General features: G+C 33.7%; 2 protein-coding genes across 2 annotated transcripts; one reads left to right on the top strand and one right to left on the bottom strand.

The window, feature by feature from the left end:
• On the top strand, window positions 1–3,233 carry LOC129310527 (uncharacterized). Its single transcript, XM_054952387.1, is given in 12 exon segments — window positions 1–741; window positions 1,195–1,209; window positions 1,212–1,254; window positions 1,345–1,480; window positions 1,670–1,715; window positions 1,718–1,824; window positions 1,827–1,935; window positions 1,938–2,000; window positions 2,277–2,405; window positions 2,506–2,543; window positions 2,545–2,673; window positions 2,675–3,233. Coding segments are annotated over 12 exon segments (1,239 nt in total). The 5' UTR covers window positions 1–638; the 3' UTR covers window positions 2,996–3,233.
• Window positions 3,234–11,540: 8,307 nt separating this feature from the next.
• Window positions 11,541–12,542, bottom strand: LOC129311868 (RING-H2 finger protein ATL80-like). The gene has a single exon (XM_054954337.1). The coding sequence runs from the start codon at window positions 12,422–12,424 to the stop codon at window positions 11,762–11,764; it is 663 nt and encodes a 220-aa protein (XP_054810312.1). The 5' UTR covers window positions 12,425–12,542; the 3' UTR covers window positions 11,541–11,761.
• Between the last annotated feature and the right edge of the window lie 4,264 nt (window positions 12,543–16,806).

Below are 16,806 nucleotides of genomic sequence, written 5' to 3'. Positions count from 1 at the left end.
AATCAATCCCTACCCTGCTATCTAAAATAAGTTAACATGTAAAAACAAGCACAGCCATTGATTAGTACTCTTAACGGCGTGCCGCTGTCCCGCGAACAGTCGAATTGGCGAAGCTTCCGCCCCCGTCCTGGGAGATGACTAGACCCGGACGAGGCAGCGGAGGGTGGCAATGCACGACAAGGAAGAGAGCCGGTTTGGGTCTCCAATAGGGAGTGGCAGTGTCGATTACTTTGTCGAAGTCACTTGCAGCGAATGGCGCCGGAATCTTCTCGCCGGGTCCTTCACGGAGGCTGCATCGCTTAACGTATTAATTTTTCTTTCGCCCTTCCAATTCATTAGCCCTGGATCATCCCCGTCGTTGGACACAGCCTTCAGTTTTGTGCTTGCATCCAGCAAGTTGCAATTCTGCGCTTTTTAGGGAAAAAGCAGTGGCTATAATCCACGTGTCATTTCATCTGCCACCCGATTAAAGCAATGGGTAGATTTGAGTGACGAGGAGAGGTTTGCAGTGGAGAAACAATTTCGAGGAACAGTGCCAGAGTTGGGGAAGGCAATTTCGAGCTGATTCCCTAGGGTTTTGGACACAGATAATCAATATTATTTCTCTCATTCAGTGAAATTCAAACTTGGCAGTGAACATGAATGCTAGAGATTCTCAGAAGGATCCGAATGCTCTAGAGAATCGACCCGGGATCCTTGTGATTGGATCTTCCAATGTTGGCAAACGCACGCTCTTATCCCGTTAGTTTCTCTCCTCTCTCCTTATCCGCCGACGCCTTTGAAATAGTTTTATGCAATTAAGTTTGTTTTTTCATGACCAACCAATAATTAAGCTTAGCTGCTTCTATATTTACGCGAAAGCTTTATCTATACTTCGGTTTGCTTTAAATTTTAATGTTCCTCATCAATTTTCTCTGTTGGCTTCTTAGAAGATTTAGTTTAGAACTGTGTCTGCCATCTAATTCATGAAATTAACTCATTGTCAAAGTTTAATGATTGGATATGACTTTTAATTGAATGGTTCGTGCAGAGGTGGCTTGTTAATATGTTCTTGCATTTTAACCAACATTTTGTACCAAGGCTTTGTGTTTTAGTTAATTCTATGTTATTGTATCCATCATTCTTGGATCACTAATGAATTTGATTTTTTTTCTCATGTGCGCAAATTGATTTGATGTACTCCGTTGACTTTAGGATTGCTCTCTATTGATTTGAAGATGCTTCCGATTCTTCCTCTGATGTATCTGTCCATGGGTATGTTGCTCGTGAATAATTTTCTCTACCCCCATTGCTTAACAACATCTCTTCAGAACTCCCTCAGTGTGTGTTTCATGCAACTAACAGGTGGACCATCAATACCAAGTACTACACCGCTGATGTCTCTGTATGGATGACTCATCTCAGTGATGACTTTTCTGTTTGGAACCTGCCCATATTTCACAATTGACTGCTTTGGTGATGGTTTTTTGACATGAGTGATGTTAGCATCCTTCACTGACCCCTTTTTTATTTTAGTGTTACCACGTAATTCTTAAGCGAAATGTTACGTGATCCTTGATCATGTATGAATTTGTTCTTGAACCATATTCTTGTTTTCTATGTGCATACATGTGTGTAAGTGATGAAATGTTGATGTAATATATCTTTGTTCTTGTTAAACTATGTGCAGTTATCTTCTCTAGCTGCACTCCAAGATTGGGTGTCACGCTCTGATATTCAAATTTTGAGATATTATTATGTATTGGAAACAAAGTGGACCTGGTTCCTGATCATCCAGTTCATGCTGAATACAGAAGACGATTTGCAGAAAAACCAGAAAAAACTCTGTTATTGATCCATGTGCTGAGTTCACTGAGTATGGTATAGCTGAGTGTGAAGGAACTAGTTTGTTGGGGAATGAAGATCCAACATGGGATTCCAGAAGATCTTGTTTGGAATGTTTACTGAACGTAACATTGAATTCATTGAGGCGTGTGCTTCCAATGCTGATTTTGACAAATGTAAAACTTTTCTGCCTTTCTGTTCCAATGATCTAGTCCAATGTTTAATTCGACATGTGGGTTCCTCTAAATTTCACTGAGATATGCTCAGTTTCTCATGTAGTCATGTGGATGAGTTAGAATCATAATGTATGAAGATGGTCAGTTTTATATGACAATTAGTTATTGAAGGATGACATTTAGAACATTATCATGAACAATGGAAGATCGTTTTCAAATCGTACTAGATCAATACACGAATTGTATCACTGAAATAAAATAAACACTTGTTGGCAGGCTTGTCTGTTGATGGTGATTCACAAGGAGTTGAACGGCTATTTGGTGCTCTTTCTGCTCATATGTGGCCTGGGATGATTTTAAAATCTGGTGGTGATAGAATAAATGAACCATCTTTACCTGAGAAAGGTTTTTCTTCCATTAATTCTTCTTGTTTCTTGGAGCAATCTACATGCCACTTCCTGTTATATATCATGCATATTTTACTATTTATGGTTTTTTCTTTCAGAGTCGTCTTCAGAAGAATCTGATTATGAATTGGAGTATTGAAGTCTTATCAGCTGGTTCAGCTGATCCTTGGGATGACCCAGAACAAAGATGGGTTTCTGCTGCTCCCTTAGATGCTGGAAAATCAGCTTCGCAGAACAACCCTGTCACAGACTGTGAACTTAAAGACGAAAACTAGTTCTGATAAAAATTTGCAGGCCTCGACCTCAAGCACTGTATTGCAGGATGAGAGTCACAAGGAAGTTGAGGATTCTGAAGGAGAAGGGGAATCAGGTAAAGATTTTGACTTAGAGGATTTGGAACAGTTAATGTCAGAGATAGGCAATATGCGTGCTGGCTTAAGATTGATGCCTGATTTCCAGAGAAGGGAAATGGCTGCAAAGTTGGCCTTGAAAATGGCTTCCATGTTTGGGGAGGTAGTGACGATGAAGATGAACTTTAGAAAACATAAATGTCTCTGGTTACGAGAATCAAATAGAAATGTTTTATGAATGCCAATTGTTAGGACTCTCATGCAAGAGTGTCTCATACAAAGATCAGAGGTTTTCTCATGCTATTGCTCTGTGCTCTTTGCAGCTCGTGGTTGTGTTTTTGCGAAGCAGAACATTTTGTTCAAAAATTGAATGTCTAGTCATGTTCATGGTGCCTATCAACGTTTTCATATTGCGACGTGCTTATAGATGCTAAGTTATTATAAGAAGCCCCAGCATTGCATCGAGTGTTTAAAAATATCTGGTCGTGAATCTTGAGCTTGCTTTTTGTTGGTCTGTAAAAATATCTGGTCTTGTTAGTTATGCGCTTTGAGATAAGATCAATCGTCGGACCCCAGTTGCCACTTGGGGATGAAGGAAGGTGACGCATCATCGTACCCGGGCACTTTGTTTTTTCTGATTTGCAGGTCTTACATTTAGTGGGGCAAGAGATTGGAACTGTTATTATCAGTTTAGGGGATGGTGGTTAAGATACTGAGATATTTAAACTTGATAAGGTGGAAAAGTGGTCAGATTGAATTTCTAGTGCCACTTCGTTCGGAGAAAATTACATCTAAGGGCCTGGATTTTTTTGCCCAGCATCCTTTGCCAATACGCACAAGAATCAAGATATATTTATTGTCACCCCTACTTAAAAATATAACAAGAACTTGGAATTTGAAATAAGAATACTTTTAAAATGGCATTTACTTTTTACCAAACAAGTGTTTCATTCAACTAGTAAAGAAGTTGAATTAATTTAAATAGAAGACTTTGAGAATAAAGACATAGTAGTGTTTAGTATTATAGTTTCTACCAGAAAGGTCTCAACCTGATCTAGGTTATTTTAAAAACAAAAAAAGGAGAGCATTTACTTTAGAAATTTTAATATCTTGCAGATCTAAAATATAAAAAATCTGAGAAAGTGAAGAGAGAGAATGTGAGTAAAAGTGAGTGTGGAGTTCCTATAGAGCCAGCTTCTAAAAGAAAAGGAAAAGGGATGATGATGAAGGTGGGGGAAAAAGGTAGGCAGAGGAGCAAGTAATGTAATGGAGTTCATCCCAACTTGGTTGAAAACAATGAAGAGTGGCCTCAAGCCATCATTGATTTGGATGTAATCGCTGAGTTGACACTCATGCTCTTTACTTAATCCTATCATGTTCCCCCTCGTTAGGGAAACTATCGCCTGTTACTTTACTATTTTGTGTTCACACTAAACCTAAATTATAGCACAATAAAACGAACTAATTTAAATTACACTTTTAATATTTTTACTTCAATTTACAGATATTTTAAGAAAAATATTTAGTTTAAGTCTTAATTTAAATTTTAAAAATTAAATTAAAATGTGCGTCTTAATCTTCTTTTTATGTTCTTTCTCTTTCCGTTGTACAAAGAGGCACACAGAAGATAGATAACCTAGGAAGGACGAGGAGGGGCCGTCGCTTACACATCATCCACACCAAAGGCAAAAAGAAGAAAGCAGGTGCCTTCAATTATCAGCTTTCTAGGGCGTCTCTTTTTTATTTTCAACATCAATCATTTGAATTAGAGAGATAGTTTAAATTGAATAAGTTATAAAATCATTAAAATAAAAAACATGAGTAAATCTAAACATTCAAAATTAAACTAGTAAAAAAGGATTAAAATAATGAGGGAGAGGGAAGTGTATTGTCAAGCAATGCCTTTCAATTTTATGTATACTTTATATTTGATTTTTTTTACACGTTTAAAATTAAAATTAAAATACTTAGGACTCATTTGGTTCACTGGAAGTAAGCTCTAGGACCAGAAAATGAAAAAGAAATCAAAAAATTTCTTTGATTGGTTGGTATGAAATTTAAAGCTTGAGAATTGAAATTCAAAAAAAGGGAATAGAAATTTGACTCACACCTTAGACCCTATGAAATTAATTTAGCTGACCAAAATATTCTTTAAGATTCTTCAAAATTATAGGCTCTTCTCCAGCAATTACCTTTCGGCTCACAAAATATCTTCAAATTTCTTCAAAGCTTCTTCTTCATCAATGGCCATCTTTGATTAGTGTCTTACTTTCAATAGCTTCAAATTTGACAAGGCTCCGTTGTTTGCTTTGTTTTAGATTTGCTCCATCCAAGCTTTTCCCTTGTCCTCCATCATCAAAGCTTCTCCTTACTCTCAATCAAAACTTATCCCCCATCCTTTGTTGTCCTGTGTTCAGCTAATAATGAATCAATAGAGTTATTGATTTCCTATCACAAACATGGGTTCTGATGTTCTTCCTCTTCTCCCTTGATCATATTCACCCTACAACCTTAATTTTTTTTTTTTTTTTTTTGCTATAAATGAAGATTGGCGAAGAAGATGAGATGAAGATCGATGAGACGGTGACAAGTGTTGCCTGAGATGCAAATCCGTGATTTGTGCTCCACCTTGATTTGTTGACTAAGATGCCAATAAGAAGGACGAAAGGGAGATGAAATTTATTGATTTATTTATCACAAACATGGGTTCTGATGTTCTTCCTCTTCTCCCTTGCTCATATTCACCCTACAACCTTAATTTTTTTTTTTTTTTTTTTTTTCTATAAATGAAGATTGGCGAAGAAGAGAGATGATGATGAAGATCGAGGAGGACGGTGACAAGTGTTGCCTGAGATGCAAATCCGGATTTGTGCTCCACCTTGATTTGTTGACTAAGATGCCAATAAGAAGGACCGAAAGGGGGAGGAAATTTATTGATTTATTAATTTAATTTATTTTTAGCGAGAGAGTAACAGGTGATGCCTTGATTTAATTTATTTTTATAAGGATAATATTGTATTTTTAACATTTTTGGGTAGAAGGATTTCATTTAAAATTTTCAATTACCAAACTTATATTTTAAACCCAATTCATTTTCCTATTTCAATTTCATTTTCAGCAAAATACTTCTATTGAACCAAATGGGCCTAAGATTGGGTAGATTTTTTTTTTTATAGGTTTAAGAGGGGTTGATTTTATATTTTTATATAAGCCACCTAAATATACGATGAACGATAAATTCTAAATTCAAACAAATCAAAAATAAAATTAAATCATAAAAAAATTCAATCTAAATTTATAGTTAAAAAATAAAATTACAAAAAAAAAAAAAAATCAAATTAGGAGATGGGTCAGGTCCCACTTACATTCCCCGTTGCAGATTTTTTATCTTTTTGAATGCCATTGCAGATATTTTCTATAGAGCGGAACTAGGATAGATGCAGAGGAGGACCACAGCCAAAAGCATCCCTACGACTATACCTTTTCCATTGCGAGTTTAATTTCTGCTTCTTCTCTTTTCTTTTCTTTTTTCTTTATTTAAAAAAGTACTTTTTGGTTCCCCTCCCTTGATTTTTTAGTCACGTTAGGTGTTAGGTTCCTCAAAATAAGAGTACAGAATTAAGTTAAAAAATACTTATTAAAAATATTTATAAATTACCATTAATAAGATCACATTGTAGGAGAATTTGATCTCACAATCTCATAGTTTTTGATTTAAAGTCTTAGTAATTGAATCAATATTATGATTTTTCATACCTTAATGTTAGCTAGGAATGAGTGTCTTGTCACTCATGAAAATCTACATAATCATATTTATATATTATGGATCATTCTTCTTCATTTTATCCACCCTCACTATGGGTATTTCATTGGTTTGAGATGTTATGAGCAGGGGATCCACACACACTGGGAATAAAGGCTTGAAGAAGAAGGGTGGGGTATAGCACCTATGATGTTGGGCAGTGAATAATAATGACTAATTAGTAAAAGCACTGCCTCTTGCATGATTGCCTTTCAGTGAAATCATTAATATTATTCATTCCCACGTATCCATAATTAATCACTCGATGGTATTGGCACACTCCACATACACATACCATGCAAGTTCCGTCACATGTGGTAGTAACGGAGTGTTTCACTTTTTTTTTTTTTTACCGCAAACTGCATATCAGTGTGATTATGTGTGCATTTAGGAATCCGGAATCATAAGGAGAATTGTAAATTATAAAGGATCCTAAACTTTATGTTTAATAGTATTATAAACCCTGACTCATTTATTATGTAAATTGTTTTCCTAATTTTTGAAAACGAATAATATGATCTCTGTCTGTTCAACAAACATTAGCTTTGATAGTTTGTTGACCATAAAATAATAGAAAGATATCTCAAAAACTACAATAAAAGATTCTGGTTACTTCTGTAATTTTGGATCCTTTATTATAATTTCTTAGTCATTTTCATAATTTTTAACGTTCCTCCTTTCTATTATGTTTTGGTCAACAAATGGTCAAAATTAGTTTTTGTTAATGACAGGAGTCAAATTATATCTTTTTAAAAGTGAAGAGAATAATTTACACAATAAACAAGTTTAAAATCTATAATATTATTAAACCTGAAATAATTTACTTAGTTATGCCAATTATAAAAGAAAGAAAAATTGATTAAAATTTTTCAACTCAATTTTTTATTTTTTAAAAATGAAGTAATTATAATCCCATTTCTCGCTCCTCTTTTACAACCAAACACACCCTTAAATATGAGCAGATGATCGTTTTTTTTTTTTTTTGAGTAAGAAACTGAATATCATTCAACTGAACAACAGAAACTAAAAGCAGACTAAAGGGAAACCTATAAACAATCATCTTTATTCCTAATATGAGCAGATGATCTTTAGTGTTTTACAAACAACCAAAAAAAAAAAGGTGCTACTGGTCAAGTTTTAAAGGCATAGTTGATTATTTGTACATGGTTTAAACTTCAAAGTTTAAGAAACTGTGTATAATTATTTCGTCAATAATGCGTAAAAATTGCTCAGATTCCACATACAGAAGGACACGACAATTTATAATTATATACTTTCTCTTATCCTATTTATAAATTACTTTTAATATATTTTATTAAAATTAATAAAAATCTTAAACTTCATTAATTTTATCTTAAAATTTAATAAGTTTTCATCTTTACTCTTAATAGACATTCATCAATCCTATTACTGATATTTTTATTCAAATCATTTAATAAGAATAAAAATATAAAGAGAAGTATTAAAAATTAATAAATACTCTGTAAATAATATTAATTTTTTTTTCACTGTCTTATAAATAAGATTGGACGGGTATGGTTTTATTTGTTAAAATTTGCTCAGGTGATGTTCTGGCCGTTATCATCCAATGCTTCAGATTGTGCAACAACAAATAAATAGGATGAGGCCACGTCTTCAAAAGCTAATCAGAAGATTAGAACTCAACGCGTTTCACTCATTAAATTTGAATATTCTATTTGCATTCTGCTTTTTTGAATTTGGTTTCATCTGCTCTGTAGGGTCACACGAACAATCCAGATCTTGCAAATGGTGAGATGCTTGAGATTGAGTTATAAAATTATTTAGGGCGGTTCCATGCCTTCTCTCCCTTCTTCACTTTTCATTTTATTTTTTGTTTTTAAGTTTTGGACTATATATAACATAAAAAATTATAATAAAATAAAGTCATATTATATATACTCCTTCTATTGAAAAAAAAAACATAAGGTATTTTTAATTTTTCAATATATATAATTAATGAGTTTTATTAAAATATTTTTAAATAAATTATTTAACTATTCACCTCTAAGTGAGATACCCTATTTAAAAAAAGAAAAAAATGATATACATTTGTATATAATTAACTAATTTAGAATGTAATCCAATTAAAGAATATTATACTTTTGTATGAAGGAATAATTAATGATTAATTACTTGTACAGATTATTGAGACCCATAGCCATAGTGTTTAGATTAAATTTTAGTGATTTAAAATTATTGATTTTTTAAATTTCAATATTAATTTTTATAAAATGTCCTACATTGAATATGAATTTAAATAATAAATTCAAAAAGAAAAATAAAATGATGAAAATGAAAAAAACACTAAAAGCCAAATACTCATAATATTATCGATACTATAATACATGTCTAGAAACTCTATTTGCCAAAATATAACACTTACTAGTTCTTATGATTTCTTTTCAAGCTACAACTATATTTTTATTTCATTTACTATTATTATTATTTTAAAAAAAGATTCATTAAAATTTCATTTATTGTTATGAAAGATACTTATTATATGGGCATCTAAAGAGGCTATAATTAAAGAGATATATTCCCTCCGTTCAAAAATGTAAGACATTTTTAACCGAATCTCACCCTCAATAAAATAGTTATTTACTTTTAAACTAACCCTATCTTTTCATATTTACTCATATTAAACACCCTACAATAAATATAAAGTTATTATTAATAAGAGTACTTTTAGAAAAAAAGACAATAATTACATCTCAAAAGATTAAAAATACCTTGTATTTTTTAATATATAATTTTTCAAAATATTTCTTACATTTTTAATGAAGGGAGTATAAATTTTTAAAAGATTAAAATTTTGACTAATTTTTTTAAGGACAAAGAGTAGTTATCAATATCTTAAGGCACTTTTGAAATGTAGGAATTGAAAAGGAAGAAATGGAAGTGGAATTTAGACCTTAACGTGTTTGGTTTGCATGGCTTAGGTTTTTGTGTGGAATTGAATCCCAAAAAAGAATGAATTGGTTTCCATAGGCAGATTCGTGGCAATGGGAAAGGTTACATGGAATTATACTATTTAAGACCATGACGTCCCCATCAATGAAATTTTTAGATAGATTTGCCCCTCCTATTTTTAACCACCTTACTCAAATTTTCAACATCCCCACCACACCCAACCACCATTTTCGATGGCAATGGTCTTTGGAGAGTAAGGATTTTTGCATCTGGCCCTCTGTTGCCATCGTCGCTCCCAGCCAAGCCTCCACCATCACTCTTTTTCCTTTCATTGCCACCAACAGCATTGATGCCATTGATGAAGAAGCCATAGAAGAGATGCAACAATGATGAGGCCGCAGAATGATTGATGGAGTATGCATTCTCTGCACTCCCATTGCCACCAACTCCCTCCCTCCCTCCCTCTTGAAGGCTTAAAGGCAACGATCTGGTCAATGCCATGGTAGTCATTGTCAAAACCCAGACCTGTGATCTATAACTGATAGCCACCTTGGATTTTGATTTCACCGTACCGTTTCTAATGTCTTGCACTTGCCAATACTTCCCCTCCTAGTTGTGATTTTCTTCACCGTCAATGCTTTATTCTACACTACTCTTCCCCACCTTCGATTTCTTTGCACTGTTGATTGTTGTTGTTCTAAAAGGCTCTTTGATCTGTGTTGTTGGTGGATGGTGTTGTCCATGAGGATTTCGATGGTGGAGAGTGGTTTTGTTAGCATAGGTTTTTTAAGTAAGGTTGTTTTTTTAAAAAAAGTTGATAAAAATTTAGTCATTTTTTAAAAAAAATTTGATGAAAAATTTTAATCAGTCTAATTTTTGAAAATTAGATTTGATTCCCGACTTAATTTTGATTCCCAATCCGACAGCTGGTTCAGGCTTAACCCGACTCAACTTTTAAAATAATTTTTTCTTATAAACCAAATCTAAAACCAGGTTAGTCGACAATACGACTGTCAGTTTGGATTGGTTTTCAAAATAGTGGTGCATAGCAAATATGTTGGGGAAAAAAAAAACAAAAATCTAAGACACGAGTACGGAGGAAGGGACAAAAATGAGTGGGGAGGTCGGTCAATGGATGTGGCTGGGTTAGTTGGCTGACATGCAAGCCATGCTTCTCCTCTCTCGTTCGTCCGCCTCCTCTTTCTCTCACTGTTCCTTCCTCCGCTGGACACCTCACTCTATCTCTCTCCCTTTAATAATAATTATTATTATTAACTACTAATATTAACTATAAGATACATGTTTTGGTTTGATCCTCAGTATAAAGTCTGATTCTTTCTCATCTTTCATATTAAATTTATCTTTTTTTTTCACCACGCTCTATTTACTGAGACATAGTTATATGCGTTAAATTTTAATAATTAAATGGTAGGGTTATTTTTAAAAAAGTGTCATAAATTCTATACAAATTACAAGTAATTACAAATAATGAACTTAATTTTTTTTTTAAGCTTCGAGAGGAATTTATATTCAAGACCGAAGGGAACCCGGGTGTGATTCTTCTAGACTTTTTTATCAAGCATGTAGAAATAACAAGCTACACTGAGATAAAAAATAAATGAATAAACAATGCAAGATATTTTTTTTATAAAGCAACAATACAAGATATTTTAAAGGTTTAACGCATTTTTATATTTTATTGATAATATTTTTAAGCATTTAACTTAAAAAGCATGAATGATAATTTAAGAAGCACTAATGATAAATTTAAAACCAAAAACGGAGTAACTTTCATGATTAAAAAAATTTGTTATTTTTCTAATATGTCATTAAGGTCAACCAGTTTTTTTTTTAAATTATAATCTTGTTCTTTTTACCAACAAAATTATAGTCTTGTCGAACTAACTAACCAAAGATCTTATTGGCCAAAAATAAAACAAATAAAAAGAAAAGAAAACTAAGCAAACAACCCGCTCAGTCAGCATTGCGAATCACAATGCGCTGATGCACACGTCTCTTGAAATAATATATACACCACGAACGCTGCTAGTTTTAAGAATATACATCGTCCGTGAATAGAAAATCTGTAATTTTCTTTTGTCCTTATTTGATTTACATGGACCACACTCCAATCATTTAAACCGCATGAAACAGTAGATGATTTGGAAGATTAAAAATTTGAAACATGAACATTAAAAAACCAAAAAAAGGACTGAGAAAGAAGAATTCTACTACTACATTAAGGAAAACAATACCAGTTTTTTTATTTATTTATGGAAGGAATCCATTATTGTCTCTTGGCCCTTGATGCTCGCTCGTAGAGCTATTAACATAATCGTCATTAATAGCAGTAGTGGCATTATCGTCATGCCGGGACTTGTGCTCCGGTTCACCGCCACCAATCGTGTTGGCTTCTCCGCCGCGAACAGCCGGGTAAAGGCCACACCTCCGACACCTCGGAGGTAGAGCAAGAATCTGCCGACACGAAGGGCACGAAGAGTGGGACCCAAGCCACGTGTCTATGCACGCCGCATGGAAACCGTGGCCACACTGCGGAAGAACTCGGATCTCGTCGGCTCCGACGAACTCGGCCAAGCAAATCGCGCACTCCGAAGTGGCCAGCCACTTCTCGGAATTACTGTCAATGTAAGTGAATTTCGGCATGGATCGGAGCACCTTCTTCTTCAGACCTTTATTCGCAAGGGACTGTCCAGGAGTTCCGCCGCCGGGTCCGGATCCGCCGCGTCTGAACCAGGTGCAGCGGCAGACGGCTATGAGGGCGACGGTGCATATGAGAGCACAAAGCAGAGACGCGAGGATTACCACGAAGTCTGATTCCAAAGCCACGGCCTCAGGAGGTGGCGCCGCCGCGGCGATGGTGGCGGCGGCGGCAACGGAGGTGGAGTTGTCCACGGATTTGAGAATACGAGTCATGGGAAACTGGCGTGACCGAGAAATCGGAGAGTAAAGGGGAAATAGTGGAGTGTTGTAGGAAAGCTCTTTGGCGAAGACAAGAGGGTATTTTATAGTCGGGGACTGAAGGGAAAGGCGAATTGCGAATAGTGAGCGAGCGGATAAGAGTCGTGAGACTAGCTAAGCTAATGCTTGACTTCAAAAACCCACAGCCACTAAACGCACGGCGTTTGGGTAAGTGTGATTTGAATGCAACTTGGAGCACTGTTTCCACTATTATTCAATGGTATATTTTAAATTTTTTTTATAATTAAATTACTCTTGGGATGAAATTCTATTACTCTAAAGGGACCAAAGATCAAAACTTACAATTTTAAAACAATAAATTGCCCTCTAATTGGCAAAGGCTGATGTGGATAAATAATTTCTCGTGTGATTGTTGTAGTTTTTGTGAGTTTGTGTTAAAAGAATAAGTCTCGCATCATTCAAACAAGAGAAATTTATGGTGCTCGTAAACAGACCAAAGAGAAGAGTGGGCTTGCTTCATATCAATGAGCCCACGACCCAACATTGATCAACTTGGTTGAAATTCGATGTCGTGTTGAGCTCTTTTTGCTAGAAATATTTTTGCACACTTCAAAATACTTATTTAAAATATTTTACCAGAAAGCATTAATATCGAAATACTAGTATTCTGAAACATTGGAAGTTTAATTGCCTTGAATACTCCTTTAAAGTGTTTTGCTGTCACGAATGGGGCATGACAATCAGGAACGAATTTTTTTTATCCGGATTGAATGCTTCAACATTTATAAATCTGCAATGCTTAATAGTGATCAATGGTGAACTTTGTAATCCAAATTCAATGCTCCAATGTTTATAAACTTTTAAAAGGTTTTTTTAAATGTTGCCCAACTTTCCTCTATATTGACAACCTATATAAGGTATGCATGTAGTGTTCAAACACGTCGTCCTCTAACTTCCAGGCTTTCTTTTTCTCTCTTATTGAGTTTTGCTTTTCCCTCTACGTTTTGTGCTTTCCTATCACCATGTGCTCTTCAACAAGGAAGATTCGTTTAATTTTGGAGAGTTGATGCAATCCACCTATATGGCAAAATTTTTTTAAAGAAAATATCATCGAACACGTCTCAAATAAAAAATACAATCGTTACTGCTGATCGACGCTTGGGGAAAATAACATCAATGGAGTATGTATTTTTATATTTTTGCAGTTTGTTCCTTGTTTTTTATACTGTGCACCCCTTATTTTGAATATTTTAAATTTTAGACCAATTTCAATCTTACATTTAGCCCAGATTTAAAATTTAATTTTTTTTAACTCAAAGCCTAATGAATATTAGCTCATGATTTCACTATACTTAAACATCAATATTATTTATAAATCCTTTTAAAAAACAGAAGAAAAAAATAATTTAATTAAATCAGACCCGTGTCATCCTTATTCTGAGAATAGTACTCAAGGATTAGTTAAAATAAAGATTAAAAACTCAAGAGTAAATTCACTGAATGCCTTTCACTAGCTTGTTGCACTTGCAAATATATAGCTTAAGAAGCAAAAATAAAGAAAAAGAGAGAAAGATAAATAGTGTATTTGGAAGAAACAAATGTTTTCCTTGCACCAAATTGCCCGTCCTGACCTAGAATATTGGCTCCGCCAGTGTCAATACTAAATGCCTTTTTGAACTGGGAGTGAACAAGTATGATTTTAGACTCCATGAGATTCTGTTTTTTTTTTTTAATATATAAATGATGATGCTTGATACAAAAAGAAAGGATGTCAAATATCATGAGAGGCTCCTTTTTTCTCATAGTATTATTATAGACCAACACTGAATTAAAAGTTTAACTAAATGAGGCCCATGATTTACAAAGTTTCGGCCTGTTTCTCCAAAGACGGAGTTAGTTATGTCCAATACAAAAGTTTCCTTCTACGGACCTCTCCACCACTGAATAATAATGCGTTGCGAGACTATTAAATCAACTTATTTACCTAATTATTAAAAAAAGGGCAATGAACTTTTTGAAAGGAAAGGATCTATTCCCTAAATAAATAGTTTCCTTGCCATGAATATTGAGTAACAAGAAAGCTGCGAATGATGCCCACAGGGTCGGGGCAGGACTGTCAAAATGTGATGAAACAGAGAAAGCATATAAGCAAGTTTTCCCCACACACACACACACAAAAAGCTACAACAGGAAAACCCAAACATACATAGTAGTTAAATGCTACAAATTTATTACCTTACTTTCACAACTCCCTTGAAGTCATCCCTGAAATTGAAAACTAATTCACCCTTTGGTACTAATGATTTTCATGCTAATTGGGAATTAATTTCTAAATGCTAAAATTTACTCCATCGATATTGGACTATTGATCTCGGTCATGTGTTAAAGATGAAGAAATGTGCTCTTGTATTACCATTGGACTCCACTTTACGCCACTTGAAGATGTCAGCACTTTTATTTCTAGTTCTATGAGTTACTTGTGTTCCTTTTATTGTCTTTCGTTGTTTGTCAAAAAAAAAAAAAAGGCCCTTTGGTAACGTAGAATATAATGGGATCCGTAGAGAAATGGGATAAAAATAATTTTTAAAATTCAATAAGAAATCATTATGTATGTGTGTGTGTATGTATGTATGTATGTATATGTTGGATATTACATGTTTTATTTTATGTGCATAAGGGGAAAAAAATCTTTTTCCAATAGGGGAACCAAATGGATGAATAGAGATGATGAGAAGGTAACATGCCAATAGGATTTTGGTTGATCCTCTCTCTGGAAGTTTCATACCATACCGCAGAAAAGGAAATGTGCGTTTGTGCGAGAAACAAGAATGTTACTGGTTGGGCTTCCGATGTCGAACAATAACGGATTTCCTGTCCATGAACTAGCATGAGCTTTCACAAGTGATGTTTCATGAGTAAGCCTGAATCTTGAAGTATATCTGCACACATAAATACCCGCTCAAGCATGAGATTGAAGCATCTCGAAGGATCATAGTCATGCGGCATTGCTTGTAAAATAATTACTATTTTAAATTGTGACGGATCTATGATTATCTTTTGGGGAGGTCAGATTTTCTTCTTCCACCTATTGGGGAACAAGATTTAACTACACAATTTTTATAACAAATTTCTAAAGCATGACTTCAAACATTTACAAGGATGTAAATGTTTGTGTGCTGACCTTCCCTTAAATCTGTCCCTAATTGTACATGAATGTATATGTTTATATTCGATATTTAACTTCACCAATATTTATTATTTTCACTAGACCTGACCCTTTGCGTTATGGACCGCCCCACCATATGGCGCATGTCCTGAAAATGAAAATCTTTCTCTCCACTAACCAATAAAAACACTGCGTCAACAAGGATAACTAATTCGTTCTGAAAGAGTAAACCAAGGTTTGAATATTTATTGAGGGAGATGCGCATGTTTAAGATTTGACCATATTTCAAATACAAATCATTTTAATAGAAAGACACATATACACAATTAGGAAAAGAAAAAAAAAAGAACACTACCCACGTGTGGACTTTTAAATTGAATTTGATGATTTAGATTAAATAGCTTCTAAAAGTACAGATTAATATATACCATTAAAATTTAATATAAATAGTTTAGATTTACAGTGAAAACACGGTGAAAAAAATCACAATGGAGAGCAACTAAGCCCCTTAATAATTTTATAAATTTAAGATAGATTTATGTGTATTTTAAAATAGTGAATAAAAGCTTAAGCAAGTTGATTCCACAGATTTATATAAGCCCAAGCTTTACATCGGAGTGAGAATAGATCAGGCTCTTTATCATGAGCCTACATCTTAACCTATTTCAAACCTAGTCTAATATATTTACTCAATAGATTCTAGCCAGATTTGAGCCTTTAATTAGACTTATTTGATTAATAAGTTAGGCTTATTTTTTAAAGGTCTAGCCTATAAGACTAATAAACTAGCTTATTTGCACACACACATTATGTAACATATCACATATACATCAATTTCACCCTCTGAGTTTTAAAAAATATATTCTTTTTATTTTTAATTATGTTTTTAATGGGATTGGACTTATATATTAATTTTAATATTATTACTTTATTGTTGTGTTGTAATTGATAAATATTTTTAATTATTATATATTATAATTAATAAATCAGGTTATATATTATATATTAATAGTTCTAAAATATATTTAAGATGTTTAAAAATAAAATGTAAGTTTATTTAAAAAGTTTACTTTCAAGCAGCTTTCTAAATAAGCTTTTAAATCAATCCAGATTTTAGATAAACTTAGAATTAAGTCATGAAAAAAATCTTATACAAATTTTAAGTCAAATTCAGAATCGTGAAAAAAAAAATTATATAACTTTAGGTCAG

This window comes from Prosopis cineraria, unplaced genomic scaffold (assembly GCF_029017545.1).
Source record: "Prosopis cineraria cultivar Desert tree isolate PC_DT_omini unplaced genomic scaffold, ASM2901754v1 PC5, whole genome shotgun sequence".
NCBI classification, from domain to species: Eukaryota; Viridiplantae; Streptophyta; class Magnoliopsida; order Fabales; family Fabaceae; genus Prosopis; species Prosopis cineraria.
This window is presented reverse-complemented; position numbering and strand designations above follow the sequence as displayed.

What these genes read in the sequence shown, in the direction of transcription:
- LOC129311868 (XM_054954337.1), bottom strand. Translation starts at nt 12,424, where the DNA reads ATGACTCGTATTCTCAAATCCGTGGACAACTCCACCTCCGTTGCCGCC.